We start from the raw sequence: 24369 nt of genomic DNA, 5'->3' as shown, positions 1-24369 counted from the left end.
ACTGGCTGAGAAATGGGAACGTTATTTTGTGAAAAATGCTGGCATTGTTTCCACTTCACAGAGTTAGAAACACATCCCATTTCCATTTTTCTCAACATTTGAGTTTTGGGTTTTTTTGTTTGTTTTTAACCAAAATTGGTTTGAAAATTTTCCATGTTCCAAAAACTACATTTTAAATGTCAACAATGATTTAAAAAATATTTTGATAACATTTCCAATTAAAATGTAAATAAGACAGAAAATGTCAAAAAATGGAAAATTTTGATCATGGCTTTTTTTGATGAAACTTTACATGGAAAAATTGGCAATTTTTCCCTGAAAAACTTTTGTATGAAAAATTTCAGCCAGCTCTCAGCCAGCTACCTCCATATTTAGGCACCTAAATAAGTAGGCTGATTTCAGATGCTGTAAACTAGGCCACCACAGCTGAAAATGTTGGTCTAAGTTTGAATTTCAACATTCCTGGTGTCCAAAAAGATAAGAAATCAATAACTAACACCAAATATTACTGAGACTAATAAAGGGAGAGACAAGAACATGGGATTTTTGGTCTAGAGTGGTGTGAGGGGTAAGACCCGAGTCTACTGGCTGCATATAAGAGGTGTGGGGTCGAGCTTGGAAAACAACCTACTTCTCCATGCCAGTTTTAAGGGCACAGTGTCATGCACCCCAGCTGTCCGGAAGCCGCACTGGAGGGCTGAAGGTCTGGGGAAAATTCAGCACATCCATGTTCAGAAGTTTTGAAGGATCTGCCCTGAGCAGACAAGCACAGGCATGGCCTCCGGGGGCCAACAAACTGGTGAGAGCATGGAGTTCTCAAACTCACCCTGTGGAAGCCTAGCAGTCCTGTGCATCTGCAGGTGCTACCAAGGGATGGGAAGAGAAAGGCTGCTGGTGCACCACCCAGAGATGCGGATAGGCTGTAGGAGGTACACCAGAGCCACAGGGATGCAGGGCAGCTGAAGCAAACTCGTGACTCCATGTGAATAAAGGCTGACTGGGATGGTATTAATGGATGCATGACATTGCAGCGCTCTCTCCACTGACTCCACCCAGAGCAGGTCTGCTGATGGCCAAGGAGCCCAGGGCAGGGGGACATAGCACAAAGAGACCTTTCCTGGGGTGAAGAAGAAGCCTCCTGAACAGATTTCAGCTCGCACTCGCTTCATCTCCTCTGTGGGTCCTCAGTAGCTACTCTGTACCCTGGTCATAAGAATCAAATTCCAGAGAGGTTTGCTCAAAAGACCCTGGCGTCACTGGGCAGGTACCGTTCCCAGTGATCTCAAAAGGGGCTTAGCCTGCACAGACACCACAGAAACCCTGAACATACCAGACACCCAAGTGCTCCTATGGAGATCCTGTATGATCCCTGCTATGCAAAAAGCATGAGGCTCATAAGCAAAGTGGGGAAAATGTGACAGAACATCAACTCCATAAAAAGGAGAGTGGAGCCCTGGATTTCAAAGCAGTGAAATCACTACTGAAATCGGCTTAAAAATCAAGTCAGAAAAGCAGAGCTAACACTGTAACAAGAGTTTTCTGCAAAACTGTCAGGAGAACCTACCACCAACGTACACTAACACCCACAGCACACGAATGGTGCCCAGTAGGATATGCTCTGAATGAATGCAGGCATAATGGGGATCTTTGAACCATGGAATTATTATGAGTGGTTTCTTTGTTCAGAAGCCTAAATTCACATAACAACAGAAACTTAATCTCTCGGTAATAGAGAGATAAACTGCTTTTCAGAGCAATAATCCAAGGTTTCAAGAAGTCACTGGGCTCATGCTGGAAGGGCAGATACAGCCGTTTCCAAGAAGAATGAAATCAGTATCATTTCACAATATCTAGGACTCAATAGAGTTCCTCTGGATTGGAGTCAATACTAAGGGAGTCTCTGGACATCCTGCAGAGATATCCTTTAAATTAGTAGCTGGGTGAAGATGCTATAGATCACCTCTTAGTCACACTGGGCTGAGTAGTTAGCGATGCCTTAAAATGGTAACGCACATTCGGTTTATAAACCACACATTTTCTGCATTTCTCTTGTTTTGCTTCCTGGTGACTGAGATGGGGAAACGAGCAGCTTTGTTTTTAATGCTTTGCGTCTTCTTCCCTACCCTCTGCATCTGTGCCCAGAAGGTGGGAGCACTGCTACTTCTGTTCCTTGCTGGAACACCTCCACTCACCAGCTCCCCTACACTGGAGGGGCCAGATAAAAGAGCCAGTCACTGTGCATGGGGGAAAACAGCACAAGTTATGACTGTAATCCCTTGCACGGCTCCCCCTCTAAGCTATGGCCCCTCCCTGACAAGGTGCTCCTGGGGCAGCCTCCATGGAGGCAGCACTGCTGTCCAGGGGCCAGCAGGAATGCAGACACTCTTTGTCTTCTGCATATCCTCCAAGACAGGCTAATATGGTGAACGCGCTGCGGGGCAGGGATAGGGAGAGGAGAGGCGCATCACACCCCCAGAGGAAGAACGAGTAGGAAACTCCATGAGTTTATGACCCAAGCATTTCTTCCCACTCCAGTCATGACATCACCAATCACCTTCACAGCAACCAATTGGGATGCCATTGAGCCAGGGGCCAAAGAAACTCCCGGTGGTAATGGCCCTTAAAAAGCAAAGATCATGTTATCCCCCCAAACGTCCTCATCAGAGAGTGAAGCTCAGGCTTATTCCCAAAGAGAACAGCCTCCCACCTCCCCCGGATGGATTCAGCCATGCGCTCGTGCCTGGCTAGAGGAGCATTCCACTCAGAGACATGCACATCTAACCATCCTTCACGGAAGCTACTGTTTTGTCGCTGTGGGAGGGGAAACCTCTGAGGAGTTTTCATGAACAACTACCCCTTCCCCTTGAAGCTGGTGCAAATGCTTCCCTTTGCCCCAGCGAACGGACACGCAGGCAGTCCCCATATCCTAGCGCCATGGCTCCAAAGGCAGGTCCTGGGGCCTGGAAGCACACTGTGCGCAGACCTTTAGTTGCGCTGCTCTGTAGGCGGTTAGGGTGAGGCTTTCCACATGAACAGCTATTCACGTGGAAAACGAGCAAGAAATCCAGCTTCTTGCAATGGACTCATGTACGTGAAGGAAGTGTTTGAATCCTGGAGTACGTCCAAGCCTTTCGGATATCATGCAAACACAGTCAACATCTCCCTGGTTCTCCCTTTGCTGGGTGAACAGACATTGCTCATAATTTGTCATTTGACTGAGAATTATTTTTGCTTCTTTAAAAGAAGGGCTTGGGGGAGAGGGAATTGGATGGCCAGGAAAGATTAGTGTATCTTAGAACTAAATTACATCTAGATTTCCCTTGGACTTCACTCAAAGGATGGAAAGAACTATGGCAGCTCCTACATTCACAACTACTCAAAACACACTGAGATGCATGCAAAATGTCCTAATTCAATCAGCTTGAAGAAATTATTCTTGGGAAGAGGAAGGTAGTTCACATTGTCCTTCAGTTCAGCACCTTGGACAGTTCCCTGTGGACTCAGAACTTGCCTGTAGCTAAGTGGAACGGATGGCATGGGTTGTTATTCCCCCCCCCCTTGTAAACATTCTTTTAGTTCCAATGAGCAAGGTGATCATTTGATTATCAATCAAAACTGCATAGGTATAAAAACGTGGTAACACCCCACCCCATCGGTCAGACAGCAGGATCGAACTGGAAGACCATGAATGTCTGGTGTGCATGGTCTCCATTTCTACATCTAATTGGTTGGGAAGCAGCATTTGCCACAGGCACTGTTTAATCATATTCTCATTCCTTGCATGTTATGGCAAGGGAATATGAGTTATTCAGGTAAGAAAGCCTCTTCCAGCCAAAATAACCTGGAAGTACAGAATCTCCCAGGTATGTCATTGGAAGTCCACCAGCTGAGCAATTCCTCTTCTGTGACATAGCTTTGGCCACTACCAGGTACCATATTCTTTCTGAATAAGGAGGAACTCTATTTCCATTCACCAGAGGACTTCCATTCTGCTTTGGCTCAGAAATCCAGTTCATTTGCACCATACCAACAGGAATGAAGTCCTCAAGCACGCACACCCACACACCATCTACTTGGGAGGTATCACTACCAAAGGCTGGCCTCGTTTGGGTCTCCACATGAGGACCTGGGCATCGTTGGCGTTGGGTTTCACTAGTGCGTTTGGTGGGATGGGTTCCATTCGGCTCAGAATCCGGGGCTGCTCCTGCTGAGTCCTTCCCACTAGTCGTGCTCGCTGCCCCAGGAGCTGCAAGGGATCCACTTCAATGTCCACGCGCATCCTCCACTTTATAGTCTGCAGGATGATCTTCTCCTTGGTGGTCATGTTCATGGCTACTAGCCACGTGGTAAAGCTTTGATCCCTCTTAATCCTGGTCAGCAATGGTACATTGCTGTCACTCACAGGGACAGCCCACGTCACACTGGGGTAAAAATTGTCATTCATACTGACTGAGAACCGGGAGACCTTGTTAGTGGGCCCAACCAAGGTCACCGTTTCCGTAGTGTTCCCATACCAGGGGTAGCTCACACCATCAGAGTCACTGATGGCTTTTACTCTCCCTTCTCGCAAGTCAGGAAGTTCCCAGCTGGACCTACGGAATGAAAACGAAAGAACCAGGTTATAAACGAAGCTGCACCAACAACTACTGGGTAGTTCCTGTAGTCTACAGCAGGGTGGGCTGATTTAAATCAAAGCAATTTAAAATCACTGATTTTAATCATGATTTAAATCAGCAAGCAGGAAACCTGGATTTTCCTACATTTTAATTGTTTTGCAATTATACAGCTTAACTTACATTTATGCAGATTATTTTTTACATTTTCATGATGTTAGAAAATGGTGGATAATGCATTTCTTATTTACCAGATGATTAATTTTGTGCTTAGTGTCAAATTCTGTTGAGACAGGAATTTGAATGCAATTAAAAATGCAAAAAACCCATAGCATTTAAATTTTTTAAATTAGTGAAATAAAACTACCTTAAATGTGTTGGATATACATGAAAAAAAGTTTATCAAAACAAGGTTTGCATTTAGAACTGATTTATTAACGCAAGGAAGTATTATTTGTAGTTAGTAAATGAAATTGATTGTTTCCTATCACTGTGTCTTTCAAGATATCAGATCCCGACAGATCTCATCCTCTCAGACCTAGTTTTTATTAATAGACTGGAAGAGGAAAACAAGCTTTCCTGCTTTTTCATCTTCCTACTGGTTTTTAACTCTGAATGAACTAATCGTTGAACTAAACTAGTTAAATACACTGAAATGAAGAAAACATTCTCTCTGCACCTGCAGAATAAACTATTTTCTGGTTATAGGTGCTTAGCTCGTGATTTCTATCAATTCAGTGATTTGACTTTCTTGAAAATTTTGGCAGTAAACATATACTGCTTATGTTTTTAAATGTAATTTATATGATTTTAATCAATTAAATTTAGACCTTAACATATGCTGTCATAATTTCACATAAGATTTCTATAAATAAATCTGTATTTAGTTTAAATTAAAAAATCCATTTTTTAAAAAAGCCATTAATTTTTATCCACCCTGGTCTACAGGGGCATTATTAAAGACAAGAAGCTCCACGCTAACACTCACAGGATGAAATGTTTAGCTGGAGAGAGAAGAAGAAAACAGATAAGAGGATAACAATTTAGTACTTGTGATCCTGCTGAATGAGTCATTGCTGCATCATCAAAATTGCTCAGGACACTCTAGGTAACATAGGACAAGCTGAACAACTCAGTCAGATCCCAGCTAGTACTTATCTAGCATCTCGATCAAAAAATCCTACCCTGCTTTTCAAATGAGTGACCAATTCCTCACAGCATGCTGGTGACAGAGACGGTCAGGCTCAGGTTTTCAAGGCCGACTAGTGAGATTTAGCCACACAAATATTCATGTTAGTCACAGATTTCAAGGCCAGAAGGAGCCATCAGATCACCTAGTCCAGTAGTGCTCAACCTGCAGCCCAAACAGCACACAGCTGCAGCCTATGTGACATCCTCAGGGCCACACAGGTTGTATATATACACATTGTGTGGATGCAGTCCACATAACACATAGAGAGCTCCATATGTGACCCACAATGGTAAACCGGTTGAGAACCACAGACCTAGTATGACCTCCAGCATATCACAGGCCACCCATCCCCACCCAGCACCACTCACTAAATCCAACAACCAAAATGAGACCAAAGTATTACAGCCCACAGGAGACCGGGGTATTATGTGCCACAGGCATAAAACAGGAGGGACCGAGGTGCACCAGGACCTGAGGCCCCCGCAACAGCAGGGAAATGAGGAAGTGAGATAGACCCAGATAATCCTGGCAGGCAACCCACATGCTGGAAAGGAAGGTGAAACCCCCCCAAGGTCGCTGCCAATCTGACCTGGGGGGAAATTCCTTCCCAACCCCACACATGGTGATCAGTTAGACCCTGAACACATGAGAAAGAACCAGCCAGCCAAGCACCTGAGACAGAGAATGCTCGGGACCACCTCAGAGCCCTGCCCTCCCCGCCCAGTGTCCCATATCTGGCCATGGCAGCACTGACGGTTCAGAGGGAGATGATAAACGAAAACTCCCACCCCTGAATATACTGGGGGGGTTGGGGTGGGGGTCGCACGGGGGAGAGAATCCCTTCCTAACCCCTGCAGGTAGGCAGCTGAAACCCTGAAGCATGCTCTTCAGAAATATAAGACACATACTGGAAGCGAGCCCCAGGGCTTCTGAGCCTTGCTCCCTACCACCACAACCAACCCTGTCATACAACCACAATCAAGAATCTGTTCCGCTCTCTCCTAAAACTAATTAACTTTGATTGGGAGGCTGCTCCAGAACCTCACTCTCTGGTAGTTAGACACCTTCTCATTTCCAGTCTGAATTCGTTCATGGCTGGTTTATACCCATTTGTAGTTGTGCCAATATTTTCCTTTAGCTTAAATAGCTCTTCACCCTCCCTGGTATTTACCCCATGATGTAGTTACATAGAGCAATCAGATCCCCTCTCAGCCTTCTGTTTGCTAGGCTGAACAAGCCAGGCTCTTCCAGTTCCTCCCTAAGACAAGCCCTCCGCTCCCCTGATCATCTTAGTAGCTCTTCTCTGCACTTGTTCCAGTCTGAATTCATCTTTCTAGAACATGGGTGATCACAACTGTACAGGGTACTTCAAATGAGGTCTTACCAATACTTTGTTCAATGGCATGAACACCTCTCTATCTCTACTGGAAATGCCTTGTCTCATACAGCCTAGGATGTCACTGGCCTTTTTCACAGCCACATCATTAAAGGTGGCTAATTAATAGCCCAGTGATCAACCCACACACCCAGGTCTCTCTCCTCTGTTGCTTCCAACTGATGAGCCCCAGCTTGTAGCAGAAATTCTTATTATTAGACCCCCAGTGTATGACCTTGCACTTTGAACTACTGAATTTTCATCCCATTTCTGTCACTCCAGCCTTCGAGATCAACCAGATCTTCCTGTACAGTACTACTCTGTATTGACAAAGCCTCTCAATTGTGTACCATCAGCAAATTTCATTAACGCACTCTTACTTTTTCTAGCAAACTTCACTAGTAACCTTCCTCCAGTCTGATAATTCACCAGTCAGCACAACCCATTGCCTTCTCCCCTTTAGCCAGTTCCTTAGCCGCTTAACAATTCTGTACTGATCCCCATCTTCCCTAACTTAACTAGTAATTTCCAGTGTGGCACAGTGTCAAATGCTTTACTGAAGTCCACGTATATTAGATCTACTGCACTTCCCCTATCTAAAAAAAGTGTTTTTTTCAAAGAAACAAATCAGGTTAGTCTGGCATGATCTACCTTTGGTAAACCCCTGTTGCATGACATCCCCCATACCTGTTGCATTACATCCCCCTTTAATTTAATGTTAATAGGAACTGTGTGGCTAAATCCCCTAGTAGGCTTTGAAAACCGCAACTTAAGTGATCGTGACCCAAATGACAAGTGATAAGATAAGTGACCCAAGACCAGACAACAAGTCAACAGCAAAGCTATTTCCTGGAGTCCAGTTATTTGCCTTAGCCACAAGAACCTCCTCCCCTATGCACTAACGTGAGTGAGCACGAAGAGAAGGTCCTTCAGCTCGGGAGCCATTTCCCCACTGCAGGGAGCAATCAAGTGCCTCCTACAAGTACAAGTTCAAATTCTTGGTTTCTTTGCAGATTCAGAATCATTGTGGACGGAGGTCTTTGCTTTGCCAACCCAGCTGTAAATTAATTCAACTGCAGTCTAACTGGTTGGGCAAATTTCACTTCCAAGTCCGTTAGGTAGCGCTCTCCCTCATCGGCTCTCTTCTGGGGAAAGTGGCCTTTTCTACCTGCCAGAGTTGCCACTCATCCACTCCATTAACAGCATAATCCGGGAAGCAGTTGCCAGAGTTCTGAGGCTGGGTAGGGAATATTTTCCTTGTACTACCGTGAGAACCAAATCCCTGCAAAGCATCCTGGGAGAACAGTCCAGATCAGATCTTGCTGGAGTTAAGGTAGCAGAACTCTGAGGGGTATCCAGAAGAAGAGAATTATTCTGCGCCTATTTGGAGATCCAGGATAGTTTAGATTTTGCAAAATGCCCCATAACAAGACCAAGTACCGGATCTCTCATCCTCCTTCTGAAGTTGCCAGAAATAGAATTTTTTTTCCCCTCTTTTTAGTTTTCTGAATTAATTTATTCTGATTTTTAAAAGCTGTTCCCTGCACCAGGCAAACACACAGCCATCAATCATTTTGTTACTGCCCCGTCTTAGATCAGGTAAGCACACTGGACACTGAAGGGTCTTTGCTCTGAAAGGTTAGCATTATCAATGCAAGGTACCAAGAAAGGGGAAGGGGGTCAGAAGAGGGTACAAATACAAGTGCACTTGGCTTTTATTGAAGTCTGTTGTTAATTCAGAGCTTTTGCCTGTAACAGTTGTGAGGCCAACAGCTGCCTACAACTGCATCTCCTGGCAAGTGACAGCTGGGCTACAGTTTCCTGAGATGTCGATAAAATCAATTCTCTCTGACATTCCCATAGACTCACGAGTCAGTGCAAAAACTACTCACGAAAGCTCATGCTCAAATAAATTGGTTAGTCTCTAAGGTGCCACAAGTACTCCTTTTCTTTTTGCGAATACAGACTAACACGGCTGCTACTCTGATACTCTGACCTGTTAATTGAATGCAAGGATTTGGGTCATGCATTCACTTGCTAAAGCAGCAGGCAGGCAGGCAGCACTCCAGAGACGCAAAGCTGCTCTTCCCTTTCCCCTTGAGTTGTTCTTTTTCCTCGCACAGCTCAGTGGCACAGAGCCCACCATGCCACACCCAAACGTGGTACCACTGAACAACCCAGGATCCAAGCCTGCAGAGCGCGCCAGGCAGGAACATTCTCCAACTGCTGAGCCAGAATTCAAGAGCAAAATACTTTTACATCTTGCTTCTTTTCTGGCATTTTAGATAAAGGTGACTTTTTACAAAAGTTGGCACTTTTAAAATAACAAACGAAAACTTTGAAAGGCACCAGATTACACGGTGTGTTTTCCTCAGGGCAGGCACAGAATCATAGAATATCACGGTTGGAAGGGACCTCAGGAGGTCATCTAGTCCAACCCCTTGCTCAAGGCACTCCAAACCCTCCAAGGGTTTTACTTCCATCCATTCAAATTGCACAGATGCACAGAATTTCGGGCCAAGAGAAACCACTGTAATCATCTCATCTGACCTCCTGCATACCACAGATCACAGAACGTCAAACCCCTTCTGTAAGTAACCTGTACTCTACTTAGCTAATAACTTAGGGATGAACTAGAGCTCATTGTTTAGAATGGCATCCAAATTCAATGTAAAGTCTCCAAGTGGTGACCAATTTCCCACCTCCCCCGTAAGCTGTTCCAGACATGCTAAACAGTTGCATTCTATTCACAGTCTGAATTTTTCCTAACATCAGATTCTAGACACTACATCTTGTTACAAGTTGGCATCTTCCTACGTAGGTCTAACCTTGATAAAGCCACCTCTTCACCTTCTTTTTGATAGGCTACGTAGCTTGTGCTCTGTTGTAATAACTGGGCCTACAAAATTACCCTAACTGTGAGCTCAACTGTGAAAAGTAAATGAAAGTCCATCAAATGTCACAATAACCTATTAACAACAAATGCTGATGGGAAAAGGTGTAAAAAACACAGAGTGAATTAGCCCAAACAAAAAGGCCCACTGATCTAACTCAAGGGCTGCGCTAAGATCACGCTTTGTAAACAAGAAAAGTGCGGAACCAGAAAACAGTGAACCAAAGTTGGTATGTTGGAAACTAGGCCTAACTGGTGGACAAAATAAGGAGAGGAGAGGCTATTCCACCCATCACTGCCCTTTGGAGGTACTCAAAAGAGAGACTGGGGGTGGGGGGGGGGGGGAGAGAAACTGTCCCTGTAACACCAGCTGGAAGCTGAAAATAGGGGACAGAACAAGATTCATTATCAGGGTTGCCACCTTCTTCTGGGACCCTGAACCTTCTTCATGTTAATCCTGAAAGGTGCCCTGACCAGACCAGGCCAGAGAGAAGGGAGCCAGGTGACATTTCCACCTCCACTGGCTCTGGCTAAATCCCGAATATCATCCCCTACTCCTCGAGTATGTCCTCTTCCTTCACCATATTAATTCTTCTCTTCCTAATCTTTCTAACTTCAAATGTCTTTCTAACGTCTAATAAGAATCTGGCTTAGCCAGTCAAGACTGCATATTTTGCAGCCCTGCTGTGAGCCTGTGACCAGAAAGAGCAGCTAAATGCAATGTCTAAACAGCCTTATGCTGGTAGGAGTTTGCCAGGTCTCGGTGCTGCTGATCAGACCATGTGCTGGGCCTGGGTTTCTCCAGCAGTGAGGTTGCAAGTGAAAGTTAACACCAGAGACAGCAGCTGCATTTTCTGTCTTTGCTGTTCTTTCCTCTCCCCTTTTGTGTGTCTTTGTCTTGTCTTCATGCTAATCCCCAGAGCCAAATGCAAGTGCCCTGACTCCTGCCCCACTGAAAAAGCAGCACCTGCTTCCGTAGGCACCTCCTCTCCACCGCATGGAATTTCTTGCAGTGGCAGGGCAGGCTTTGGTCCTTGGTGTAAAGAAGGGGAATAGAAAGAGGGAGCCAGACTGTTCTAGCCTGTGAGACAACAAGAGAGGCTGCTGTCCACAGGCAAGCCATCAATTCTGCCAGAGCTCACTGTCAGTATCACCCCCGCCCCCGAGCTGCTGCTAATGGCAGTCTGAGAAACCATCCCTGGAGTCACCGCTCCCGTGGGGCAGTCTGCATAGTTGCTCAAAAGACAGCTCAGCAAAGGAAGCACCTCTTCAGGGACAGCTTTTATTTATACATCTGATGAAGTGGGTTCTAGCCCACGAAAGCTTATGCCCATAAATTTGGTAGTCTCTAAGGTGCCACAAGGATGCCTCGGGTTTGTTTGTTTGTTTGTTTTTTGCTGATACAGACTAACACTGCTACCACTGAAACCTTTTATTTAGGGTTATCCTAGATCTCACAAAACAAAGACCAGCTCCCTGTTCCCTACTCCCATGACATGCACTCTGCCCAGTCATCTAAGATGCCTTGGGCAGACCCCTGTGCAAACAGTTTCAACTGCGCCTTGAGTTTGGATCTGAACCCACATCTCCAGAGGTGACAGGTGAACAGTCCACGCACCGCTGTGCATGTGCACACTCACACTTGTCACTCACCAGATCACACCGTCATTAACTAACTCCCTAGTCACCTGTTGATCTCACACCCTGATCAGAAATCAATGTATTTCGGGAGGTGCCATCACACAGCACACACGGTGCACACTGCAAGAATCAAATCTGAATCAAGTCGTCACTGCAAAGAAATCAACGCCAATCCCTGCCTGTTTTCACAGCGCCCAACGAATGCGTTTTTAGCTCTTTACAGACCTTTAGGGGAGGGGAGAAATGTTTCCAGAAAGAATTGATGACCTCATTGTATCGCAGAGAAATCCCTCAACCAGTGCAGGGCAAGTTCAGCACATTTCCCAGTTGCAGAGCAATTATTTAAACATGGCCAGAGTGATGACTCAGCAGGACTCATTCCAGTGCATTGCAGCAACTGTGTCTAAACCAGCAGCTCCTACTCCCCAAAGGAGGGTGGGGAGAGGGACAGGGAGAGACAGCACCCTCTACATGCCACTTACAAGTTCCCTGAAAATTCACAAAATGAAAGCGTAGGCACTGGCTATATCCATCACCATTGAAAAATCTTTTTTTGTCAAGAGGAAGGATAGCCTTGTGGTCAAAACACTCAACTAGGACCTTGGGCAAATCACTCTGGCCCCAATCCCTCAAATCAAGGTTGCCTGGACAAGCTTAATTCAGCCCCCTTGTGATATGCATTAAGATACAGTCATTAATTGCATGAAGACATGCAAGTGTTTCCACAGGACCCCTGCCTTATTCAGTGTACAGGACGGATGTCCTCTTGGGAGCAACAGGGTGGTGTCGTGAATAAAGCTGTTGTTTGTAGGACCCCTACCTCATTTGCTACAGAACCTAGAAAATGAGACGCAGGTAAGTACAGGAAGAAAATGGATGGTTATTGCAATTAATTGTCACCCAGGGAAGATGGGTTCTATCCCTGCCTCTGCCACAAATTTCCTATGGGATGCTGGGCAAGTCACTTAGACCAAAATGTTCACCGATGGTCACTACTTGATCTAACCTGTTGCTCATTTTCTGAGCACTCAACTGAAGCCTGATTTTCAGACGTGCTGAGTGTGAACAAATGGAATTCAAGTCAATGGGGCAGATCCTCAGCTCATGTAAACTGTCCTGGTTCTATGGAGCTCAGCCAATGCAGGCTGTCCTACCCCCCATGAAGCGAAGATAGTCACAGCAACTGAGGGTCTGCTACTAGCTTGCACCAAAAGTTCACTAGTGCACTTTAACTCTGCCACAGTTAGCAACAGTGCGGGTGCCAAGCCTGGATAAGAGAGGAGGGTTCTGCAGTTGGGTTTGTGACCCACTCAGATAAAACCTTACCGCACCAAAAATAGTTAAGTTAAACCAAAATCTGAGGATGGTAGGTGCAGCTGGAACTCAAAACCCAAGTAGGACAGAACTCAGTGGCAGCTGAAAGGAAGCCGAGAGCTCAAGACATTGAATCCTGACAACCAAATCTGAAACAAGAGGAGGTACATGGAATGTGTGTACTTTATACAGTACGGGAAAGCTAGCACAGGTTACATGAGACATGAAAAAATACCCTCTGAATGTACTTGGCCTCAGTGAGACAAGATGGGCAAGGAATGGCAAGCTGGCGTCAGGCGGTGCTACAATCTCACATGGGGAAGGCCAAAGAAGAACTGGCAGAGGAGAGTGAGAGAGGATACTGAATGTGGTGGCATCACCTGGGCAGAAATGCCACAACTAGCGAGTGACCATAATCAGGGGGGAACTGGACTGCATGGTGTGTCAGCGGCACAGCAGTGACAAAGATCTAAGGTAAGTAAGTGCACTTTGATCTACCTCACTCTGAAACATGAGTAGGTAGCTTAATGTGCAGTAGCAGGACCCACACAGCCAGTTACTGGACAGCTAGCACATGGCAGATTTACGCCCAGGTTACCATGCGCAAACTCTTTGTCTAGACAAGTCCCCCAAATCCCCTAGGGACTTGGCTATTGCTATGGACTATACATAGAAGATTCTCAAATACTATGGTGATGGGCAACAACAGAAAACCTTTCCATCTACACAGAAAACTTACCAGTATTACTATACCAGTATAATTATACTGCTATAGCTTCCCATATGGATTCTCTTATGTGGAATAACAGATTTTCAGTTTTGCTTATGTTATATAATAATCCTAGTAAATTTCCCCATGTAGACAAGATCTTAGACAGATGAAAGATAGTATGTGAGTGTCTCAAAATCTAGGGCAATGGAGGCCATATAAGTAACTTAGCTAATGAGATCCAGTAAGAGAGGCTTTTATTAGCATGCTTTTCACAGAACACGCCCTAGCCCACACTCACATGCTCTGTTTCACTTTGCAATAAGGAGGAATCAGACTAGGTATCAAGAACTAAACTTATAAGGAAAAAAAAATCCCATGTAACTCCCATTTGCAAATAGCATTACTGTATACTTCTGCATTTGTATCCTTCATAGTAAGCTCCCTGCAGAAACAAAACCAAGCTGTATTTTATAAAAGGGGGACTTAGAACCCTGAAAGAATGGTGAAACTCTTCGCGTCAAAAAACAGAACAAAAATGTAAAAGAAAACAAGGGAATTCAAACACAAAATACTGCATTTAAAATAATGGTATGACCCAAGTGGAGAAAAGGAAGGAATTACTCCAGATGATAATACCTAGCTCTTTTCCTCCATAGACCCTATAACACTTCACAATCTCCACAATCTGCATCCAAGTGTCACAATCTCCCTTTTACAGGACACAGAGAGGAGAGTGACTTGCCCATGGTCGCAGAGCAGTGGCAGACAGCCCAGGTTTCCCAAGTGCAGTGCTCTATCCACTAGGAAACACTGCCTTCCATTATGTACCCAAACAATGGATATAACATGGTCAGATGCTTCCCTCTTCACCCCAACACATACACTTTGATGTTTGCTTTTAATACAGCTACACATTGAAGCAAGCCAAAGCTAGCAGGCGCTCTTATATTTGAACCTCCTGCATTCTGGTTTACACCCAAACTCAGACCTGGTCTATGCTGCAAAGTTAGGTTGACGTAAGCTACCTCTCATCAACCTAGTTGTGCAGGTGTCTACATTTGTGCGTGTCTCCCGCCAATGCAAGTGCCTCATCATGGCGACGCAGTAACACGGCCATGTACTGATGCTGACGCAATGCGAATGTAGACGCTGCGTAACCTGCGTTGACCCTAACAGTCCTCCAGCAGCTGTCCCACAATGCTTGACAATGACTGCTCTGGTCATAATTGTGAGCTCCACTGCCCAGCAGTCATGGAGACCAGAGGCCACCCTTCCTTGTTTAAAAACCTCATGAATTTTTGCAATGCCTTTCCTGGATTGCCCAGCTTGGCGAGCACACCCAGCTCTGGCCTGGAACAGACAGGAGGTATTGGATCTCCTGGGCCTGTGAGGAGAAGAGGATGTGCAGGCACAGCCCCAGATCAGCCAAAGAAACATGGACCTCTATGAGCAGATTGCACAGGGGAAGCAGGCAAAGGAGAACAGGGACTGGCAGCAGTGACCATAAGAACGGCCAGACTGGGTCCGACCGATGGACCATCTAACCCAGTGTCCCGTAGCCAGTAACCGAGGCTCCCGAGGGAACGAACTGAACAGGCAATTTCATGCAGTCCCGCTTCTGGCAAAGCGAAGGAAACACGTCAGGCATATCAGAAGGCAACAGTCAGTCCAAGGCCGAGCCACAAACCTGCCACTTTTACATCAAGCTTCATGCGTTGCAGGGACTGCCCCCACCAGCCCACAGAGCAGACCTGACACCTCCAAGGACCCTGAGACACACACCCCTGCCATGAACAGCAAGGACAAGAAGGTGGAAGGTGGACACGTGACTGAGGGAGGGGGCAGCTATGCTGCGAGCCAGGACCTGTTTGAATCTCCGCTGCAGTCCCGGCAGTCGAGCATGGACGAGCCCGATACAGGGGAAGAAGCCTCAGGAAAGTGTGTAAATACATTTATCATTACTGATGGCTCCCAACCCCAGCGGAACAGGACACAGCTAATGACTTTTTATTAATTTACTTGTACTAGTAAGAAGTCGCAATACGACCTGTAGACTTGGGGAGGGAGGGGGGGGAGGAAGGCTGTGCAGAGCAGTTTGTTTATGTACAGGGGGAAGTCCCTTGACTCCTCCTAAGAGATCTTGATGAAACCCTCATGGAGGTCCTCTGCAATCCTCTCACAAAACTTTCTTGAGAGAGCAGCCTAGTTTCTTCCTTGGCAAGAGGACACTTTCCCATGCCACTCCACAATAATTTCAGCAGACACCACTCTAGTAAACAGGCTAGCAGCCTACAGGCCCAGGCAGCTTTAGAACACCAGCAGCAGCTGTGTTCTCTGTTTCTCTGAACCCAGGAAGCTGAATAGCAAATACCACCTCCTCAGCCACCCCGGACCCTGAATGGGGCATAATAATAAGCAAAAACTTCCTCCGCCAAACCCGTAACCGGAGGCTGCAGCTGTGCCAGGGCAGGCTCAGCCTTCCCTGAGCTATTATACCTGCCACCCATAGGAGAGGGAGATGCACCAGGACACAACGGGGAAGTACCACAAGTAGCACAGATGCTGCAGACTCCAGTGGACCTAAAGGTTCGACAATCACAGTCTCGCCTCCCTTTGCAGTCAGCGGAGAACTCCATTGCATCACCTCCCTACCGCTTCCACCAACACTTCACAGGGCATCAAGGGTCGCATCCCCACCCCTACTGTTCTGCACCAGGGGACAGTAAGGACAACCCAGCTTCACGTACATTGACCAGTGAGAGCCATGGTTCCTGTACGTGTAGCCGAAATGAACTGAAATGAACACGAATGTTCTTTCACCTTGTTTGGTTCTTTTCCTTTATTTCCAAAGTCTTTACTGTATTTGTTCTTTAATTGTATACAGTGTCTATGCACTGGTTTTGGTACACAATAAAAATCTATTTCTGAGAATGTAATTCATGTTTATTTCACAAACTATGATTCCCAATGCCTAGTATTACTGAAAGTGCCCAGCTATTTGGTACTATACAGAACTCATTGGATCAGTGACAAACAGTGCAATAATTATAAAAGTACAGCACGTACCACAACATTAGCAGGTGCATTAGCAAAGAGTATTATAATCCCAAATTTGCACCAAGCACCACATAATTCCTAACAGCCCTCGAAACACAGACAGGACCAGGTAAAGCATAGTGCACCACACTGCACTACTGGGACTGACTGTTAAAATGCTCTTTCAAAGCCTCCCTTGGCCAAACAGCTCTGTGCTGAGCTTTTGAATACCCTTTGCATCTGGCTCTTCAAACTCAGCAGACAGCTGCGCCACCTCGGCTCTCCACCCTGGCAGCAACTTTCCCCCCTTAGCTTCACAGATAACATGCAGAACACAGCACGCAGCTAGAACCATGGGGATGTTCTTTTCTCTGAGAACCAATCTTGTGAGTAACCACCATCAGCATCCCTTCGATCTACCAGAAGAGCACTCAACTATCATTCTGCATCTGCTGAGCCAGTAGCTGAATCTTCGCTTGGTGCTGTTGAGGCGGTTGATGTATGGCTTCATGAGCCAGAGGAGCAAGGGGTAGGCTGGGTCCTCCAGGTTCACTACTGGCATTTCAGCACTGCCAGTGATAAATCTGTCAGTCAGGAAAGAAAGTCCCTGCTTGCAGCTTTCCAAACAGTCCTGTGTTCTTAAAGGTACAAGCATCATGCACCTTCCCAGACCAACCAACTCTGAAGTCGGTGAAGCATCTCCAGTGATCCACCAATACTTGCATGACCATAGAAAAGTAGCCTCTCTGTTGGTGTACTCTGTGCCAAAGTGGACTCGTGCCAAAATAGATATGTGTGTGCTATCTCCCCACTGCAGTTCAGGAACCACATTGCGGCAAATCCATCCACTATGATTCTGCACGTTGCCGACAGTCACAGTCCTGCATAGCAGGAGACGATTAATGGCCCTGCACACTTGCATGACAATGGCCCCCAGAGTGGATTTCCCAACTCCAAACTGAATTCTGCTAACTGGCAGCAATCTGGCGTTGCAAACTTCCACAGTGTGAGCACCTCTTGCTTCTCAATTGTCAGCGAAGCCCAGCTTGACAAAGCCCTGGCTGGGATGATTTAGTTGGTGTTGGTCCTGCTTTGAACAGGGGGTTGCACTAGATGACCTCCTGAAGTCTCTTCCAACCCTAATCTTCTGTAGTTCATTCTGGTGTCCCTGCGCTGGAGGGCTGAGGCAAGCTGGACACACAGATCCAGGAATGTGACCTTCTACACCCAAAAGTTCTACAGCCACCACTCGTCCTCCCAAACCTACATCGTGACGTGAACCCACCAGCCAGTGCTCGGCTGTCAGGCCCAGAAGGAGCTCTCCCAGTCGGCAGCTTCTCTATGAACACCACCATCCATCTTCAATTGGTTTTTGCTATATCCCACAGCAAACGTCATTTCCCCTCTGCTGCAGTCCTTCTTGCTCTGCAGATTCCAGAGGAACACGCGTCCTGTATTTAAAACACTCATGACAATAGTGCAGAGCTGTGCAGGCTCCATGCTTCTGCCAGTGAATATTTGTAGGATTTTTAAAAAAGGGGCAAAAATTGTGGGATAGGGATGCCATTATGGGAAGGAGAAAGTTGCATGATGGGAATTGACCCCTCCCTCCCAGTCACTGCTGCATGACTCATTTTTGCCTCACCATGCAGTGCAAAAAATCTCCCAGAAGACAGCGTGCGGGAAAATGACAAGTTGCACACTGGTATACCGACCCAGGGTGCACTGCGCTGTGCACTGACAAGCATTCCTACTGCGTACACACAGCACTGAGGCAAAGAGGTGTGTACATATGCACACAAGCTGAATACCAGCGGTGGTGCTTTACGTCGACGTAATTTACATCAACCAAAGTTTGCAGTGTACACATGGCCTCAGAGACTACAGCAATGCACATTACAGAAAACCCCAAAATACAGAGAACTTCAGATTGAGGGGGGTGGGGGGTGGTTGGGGGGTTGTTTTTTTTGGTCCCTTAATAAAATCTGTTTCAAGGAGCAGCTTGATTTTTCTGTACATTTTCCTTGTGTAGGAAGCACTCGGAACTTTATAATGTAGAGCCACACACAGAAAGCCTGATTCTTTATTGCCCTACATATCATGTCCTCATTTCACTCCGGCAAAGCAAGCATAAAACCCTACCATTTCTTTACTGGGAAGCATTTTACAGCCATTTTGTGCAGGAGTAAGCAGAAGCACGAGGTACACAGCATAAGACAACAAGGCTCCTAACAATGAAGCATGCAATGTTCAGACAGCCGAGGCACGACCTCTACCCAGCAATACAGTCCACGTTCACTCAATTGCACACACAGCAATTATAAATTCATGTCCATTTGCACATGCAATGCACCCAGATGCCAATGCAGTGAGTATACTACAAGTCCATAAAATACACATCGCCTTTTTTAGGCTGTGGAAAACAAGACTCCAACACAACAAGCTAAGCACATGGCTCCATTTTTCAGCACTCTCCCAAGTCATCAGCACATACTCATTAGCCTGGAAAAAGTAGGTTTTTAATGATGCAGAACACGAACACAAATATTCCTTTTTTAAAAAAAAAAGATAGAATTCATCTACTATAAAAAGCCCCCTCTACGTTCCCACAACCCAGCTGCCAGCATCTAGAGAAGGACATACTAGCCAGAGGACAGCCAGAGCAGAGTCATCAACTGATAAGAAACTGGAGCCTCCTACAAGTGCCAACAACTTCTGATAAAACACTAAGTCCACCTCCGGTTTTAAAAAGCACTCAGATGGTGCAGTCTTTCTATAGCCTTTGACTCGAATTCCTGAAGCATGACTAGTATTACATTTAAGCACCCAGCAGACTAGAACCAAAACCTACAAGGCACCTTGGCTTCATTTTAATTGGTTAACCTTTGAACACTTGGATTGATTCAAGATAGCTCTCAGGGACTCGGTTATGGATCTGGTTCGTGAATCACTGGGTGAAGTTTTCTGCCTGTGTTATGCAAGAGATTATCATAACAGCCCCGTTTGGCTTTAACATCTATTAATCCAGAGGACCTTTACAAGCCCACTACATAGAAGTTTTAAGACAAACCTTGCAAGCCACGTCTCACATTCAAAAAGGAATTGTTCCTCACCAGCTGTGTATTGCGCAGAGACTGTTTGTATTCATTTAACAGCTAAAACAAACAAAACACCTAATCCACTTCCTGCCCTAAAATGAAATTCAGAGGACAAAACCATAGGCAATCTCAGCTCCTGTCGACTACACCAAGCAGTCAAGACCACATCTCCTGCTTGGGGTTGCATCAGTAAGAGGCTGCTTGTTAAGAAGGAAGAGGATCTGTGCAGCATAATAGCACCATACAGCAGCGCACATTTGTGATTAGGAAGGCCCGAAGATTAAAGGGTATTACTGACACTAGTACAGGGCTCTTCCTTCTCTGTAAGAGAATGCCCTCAAGCCTTTTCCAACAGTTCTTTCAGTAGGGTTTTATGCAATGTGCCTAATTTAGTAACATTACGCTAGTAGTACAATCGTTCCCTATGATAACTGGGTGTCAGCATAGTGATTAGGTGGGTATCAGCAGAGCCTGCCAGCTCCCAGCCAGGACACGCACACAATGACAATTCCACAAAGCACTCAGAGGAATGTGGATCTTTCAGCTCTCTCTGGTTCCACAGGAGGTACTCACCAGGGTGACATTTGTCAATGAACACTACAAACAAAACAGAATGGGACACCCGGATGCTCTGCATTCATGGGGAGGCAGGAAATCCCAGCATTAACAGGAAGACTTCCCGCACAACTCCCTTCCACGCAAGCAGGCAGAGAGAATCCGAACCCGCCTTAGCATTCCCAGGCAACAGGCAGGGAAGCAGTTTTGCTCACCCCTATTCTACCAAGTTGAGCTGCAACACACACACACACCCAGAGCAATAAATGGCTGGCAGGATTCCCACTGTCCTTGCAATGTTCATAGCTTAGCGCTTTCTCTCCTTGCATGCTCTTAAAGTGACAGAACCCTTCCCTTCTAGTGCTAGGGTGCAGAGTGGGAAATGGGGGGGGGGGATGTGGGATGGGCTGTAGGTGTCCTGTACATGCCCAGGCCACTGTAGGTGCTGTAAGGGATGGGGGGAAGGAGTGGGGGGAAGGGGGATTGGAAGGACAAAGGAATGTGGAGGGGGTGGGATAACTGCAGTCCTTTACACGCCCAGGTCACTGTAGGTGTTGTAGGGAGTGAGACTGGGGGTGAGAGTCTTTTACACAACCAAGTTGCTGTAGGTGTTACAGGTTGTGGGGTGCATGGCGGGTATCAGGCAGATGTGGGGGTGCAGAGGGATGCAGGGGTTCCTTACATGCCCAGGTCACCATAGGTATTGTAGAACTCCGTGTGTGGGGGTAGGGGTGCAGGAGGTTCCGTGTGTGGGGGTAGGAGTGCAGGGGGATATGGGGGTATTGGGGGATGCAGGGAGTACCGGGGGTTCCCTTACATGCCCAGGTCGCTGGAGGTGTTGTAGAACTCCATGTGGTTGGGGGGGTGGGGGATGCAGAGTGGGGGGTATCGGGGTGCAGGGCAGGATGTGGGCGTGCCGGGGGTCCCTTTCATTGCCTGGTTGCTATAGGTGTTGTAGAACTCCATGTGGTTGTGGGGGGGGGGGAGCTGGGCACGATGTGGGGGTGCAGGGAAGGATGTGGAGGTGCTGAGGGTCCCTTACATGCCCAGGTCGCTGTAGGCATTGTAGAACTCCATGTGGTTGCGGGGGGGAGGGAGGGAGGAAGGGATGCAGGGCAGGATGGGGGGGTGCCGGGGGTCCCTTACATGCCCAGGTCGCTGTAGGTGTTGTAGAACTCCATGTGGTTGCAGGGGGGGGGGGGGTGCCGAGCGGGGGGAGGGGTACCGGGCAGGTTGGGGGGGTGCAGGGCAGGATCGGGGGGTGCCGGGGGTCCCTTACATGCCCAGGTCGCTGGAGGTGTTGTAGAACTCCATGTGGTTGCGGGGGGGGTGCTGAGCGGGGGGAGGGGTACTGGGCAGGTTGGGGGGTGCAGGGCAGGATGGGGGGGTGCCGGGGGCCCCTTACATGCCCAGGTCGCTGTAGGTGTTGTAGAACTCCATGTGGTTGCGGGGGGGGGGGGGTGCCGAGCGGGGGGAGGGGTACCGGGCAGGATGGGGGGGTGCAGGGCAGGATCGGGGGGTGCCAGGGGTCCCTTACATGCCCAGGTCGCTGTAGGTGTTGTAGAACTCCATGTGGTTGCGGGGGGGGGGGGCTGCCGAGCGGGGGGAGGGGTACCGGGCAGGATGGGGGGGTGCAGGGCAGGATGGGGGGGTGCCGGGGGTCCCTTACATGCCCAGGTCGCTGTAGGTGTTGTAGAACTCCATGTGGTTGCGGGGGGGGGTGCCGAGCGGGGGGAGGGGTACCGGGCAGGATGTGGGGGTGCAGGGCAGGATGGGGGGGTGCCGGGGTCCCTTACATGCCCAGGTCGCTGTAGGTGTTGTAGAACTCCATGTGGTTGCGGGGGGGGGGTGCCGAGCGGGGGGGGGGGGGTACCGGGCAGGATGGGGGGGTGCAGGGCAGGATGGGGGGGTGCCGGGGGTCCCTTACATGCCCAGGTCGCTGTAGGTGTTGTAGAACTCCATGTGGTTGCGGGGGGGGGGGGGCTGCCGAGCGGGGGGGAGGGGTACCGGGCAGGATGGGGGGGTGCAGGGCAGGATGGGGGGGTGCCGGGGGTCCCTTACATGCCCAGGTCGCTGTAGGTGTTGTAGAACTCCATGTGGTTGCGGGGGGGGGTGCCGAGCGGGGGGAGGGGTACCGGGCAGGATGTGGGGGTGCAGGGCAGGATGGGGGGGTGCCGGGGGTCCCTTACATGCCCAGGTCGCTGTAGGTGTTGTAGAACTCCATGTGGTTGCGGGGGGGGGTGCCGAGCGGGGGGAGGGGTACCGGGCAGGATGTGGGGGTGCAGGGCAGGATGGGGGGGTGCCGGGGGTCCCTTACATGCCCAGGTCGCTGTAGGTGTTGTAGAACTCCATGTGGTTGCGGGGGGGGGTGCCGAGCGGGGGGAGGGGTACCGGGCAGGATGTGGGGGTGCAGGGCAGGATGGGGGGGTGCCGGGGGTCCCTTACATGCCCAGGTCGCTGTAGGTGTTGTAGAACTCCATGTGGTTGCAGGCCTGCACCCAGCCCACCACCCAGGTGTGGCGGCGCGGGATGGGCGGCATGGTGCCCCGGGCGGCGGCGCGGAAGTAGGGCGTGCGGTAGCGCAGCACGACGGGCGAGCTCTCCTCGATGGCGGTGGCGCCCGGCTCGATGGTGGCGGACACGTCGCTCAGGACGATGCTGTCGCGCCGCACGCGCGCCTTGCACGCGACGCTCTGCAGGCAGCCCATGGCCCTAGGCGGGCCCCGGCCCGGCTCCCCGCGGCCGCTGCTCCGGGCTGGGCGGGGGCGCAGCGCCGCCGCCGCCGCCGGCCGCCCCCGCCCGGCCGCGCATCGCAGCCTGGCCCGGCCGCTCACCTGCGACGCCGCCGCCGCCGGGGATGATCGGCGGAGCGGGCGCGGTTCGCGGCGCCGCGCGGGTCCCTCGCCGGCTGCCGTCCGCCCCCCCCCCCCCGCCGCACGCGGCGCCGGCTCGGCCGGGGGCGGGGAACCGCGGGGCACGTGCGCGGGCGGGGGCAGGGGCACGGAGGGGCTCAGGTGGGCGGCAGGGGCTCGAATGGGGGTACGGTGGGGCTCGGGGGCTGGGGCATAGGTGTTCACATGGGGGGCAGGGGTACAGAGGGGTTTGAGTGGGGGTGGGGGGATAGAGTTGAGGGGGCGGGGGGAAGAGGCAGGGGCTCACATGGGGCAGGGGTGCAGAGGGGTTCAGATGGGGCACACAGGTAGAGAGGGGCTCATGTGGGGACCGGGGCTTACAGTGGGGTCTGGGGTTGAGAGGCTCAGGTGGAAGTCCCAGGCAATGACAGAAGTAGAGGGGGACAGGCAGGCAGGGACTTGCATGGTAGTGGGCCCATGGCAGGGGTGAGGCAGAGTCCCCAGGGTGCAGGGGTTCACGCGACAGGGTGGGGCTTTGGCCAAGGGATAGCTCAGGGCACATGCACAGTGTTCAGGAAGGGGGCTGGGCCAGTGTGTATGCATGGCTCCTGTGGTGCCTCACACAGCGTGGGGGGGGGAGAGGGAGTAGTTCATATGTGGTGTGTGGGGGGGGAAGGGGTGTGTCAGGGCACACGTGCAGTGCCTCACATTGAGGGTGTGGGTGGGTGGTTACGCCTCGGGTGTCTGTGACTGAATGCACCCCTGTATTCACACCCTACCTACTAATGTGACAATCTTTGTGCAAATTATGCCATGTGAGGTATCATTTGAAAACTAACAACTCACTGGACCATAATATCATGATGAAATGTGCAGTAACAGTAAAGCTGTGAACATTATCTGAAATCATGGCTAAATTGTGTTTACCAGACAAGTCTGGGGAGGGCGTAAACTAGTTTCTTAAAGACAAAGGTCAAGATGACACTGTTAGCCAAGTTTCAGAGTAGCAGCCGTGTTAGTCTGTATTTGCAAAAAGAAAAGGAGTACTTGTGGCACCTTAGAGACTAACAAATTTATTTGAGTATAAG

At 48.9% G+C, this 24369-nt stretch overlaps 1 protein-coding gene across 1 annotated transcript; it reads right to left on the bottom strand.

The window, feature by feature from the left end:
- Window positions 1-273: 273 nt before the first annotated feature.
- On the bottom strand, window positions 274-23147 carry FAM78B (family with sequence similarity 78 member B). The gene is made up of 2 exons (XM_073356304.2): window positions 22875-23147; window positions 274-4592 (listed from the first exon to the last, which is right to left on the bottom strand). Exons 1-2 carry the CDS (start codon window positions 23135-23137, stop codon window positions 4070-4072), a joined length of 786 nt encoding a protein of 261 aa, XP_073212405.1. The 5' UTR covers window positions 23138-23147; the 3' UTR covers window positions 274-4069.
- Window positions 23148-24369: the final 1222 nt, after the last annotated feature.

This window comes from Lepidochelys kempii, chromosome 8, assembly GCF_965140285.1.
Source record: "Lepidochelys kempii isolate rLepKem1 chromosome 8, rLepKem1.hap1, whole genome shotgun sequence".
In the NCBI taxonomy this organism is placed as follows: domain Eukaryota; kingdom Metazoa; phylum Chordata; order Testudines; family Cheloniidae; genus Lepidochelys; species Lepidochelys kempii.
The sequence above is the reverse complement of the archived record's forward strand: the minus strand, read 5'-3'. Positions and strand labels throughout refer to the sequence as shown.

Coding starts and splice junctions, on each gene's coding strand:
- FAM78B (XM_073356304.2), bottom strand. CDS start 23,137: ATGGGCTGCCTGCAGAGCGTCGCGTGCAAGGCGCGCGTGCGGCGCGAC. Junction 4,593..22,874: donor ACCTACAGCGACCTGGGCAT/GTAAGGGACCCC, acceptor TTCATTCCGTAG/GTCCAGCTGGGAACTTCCTG.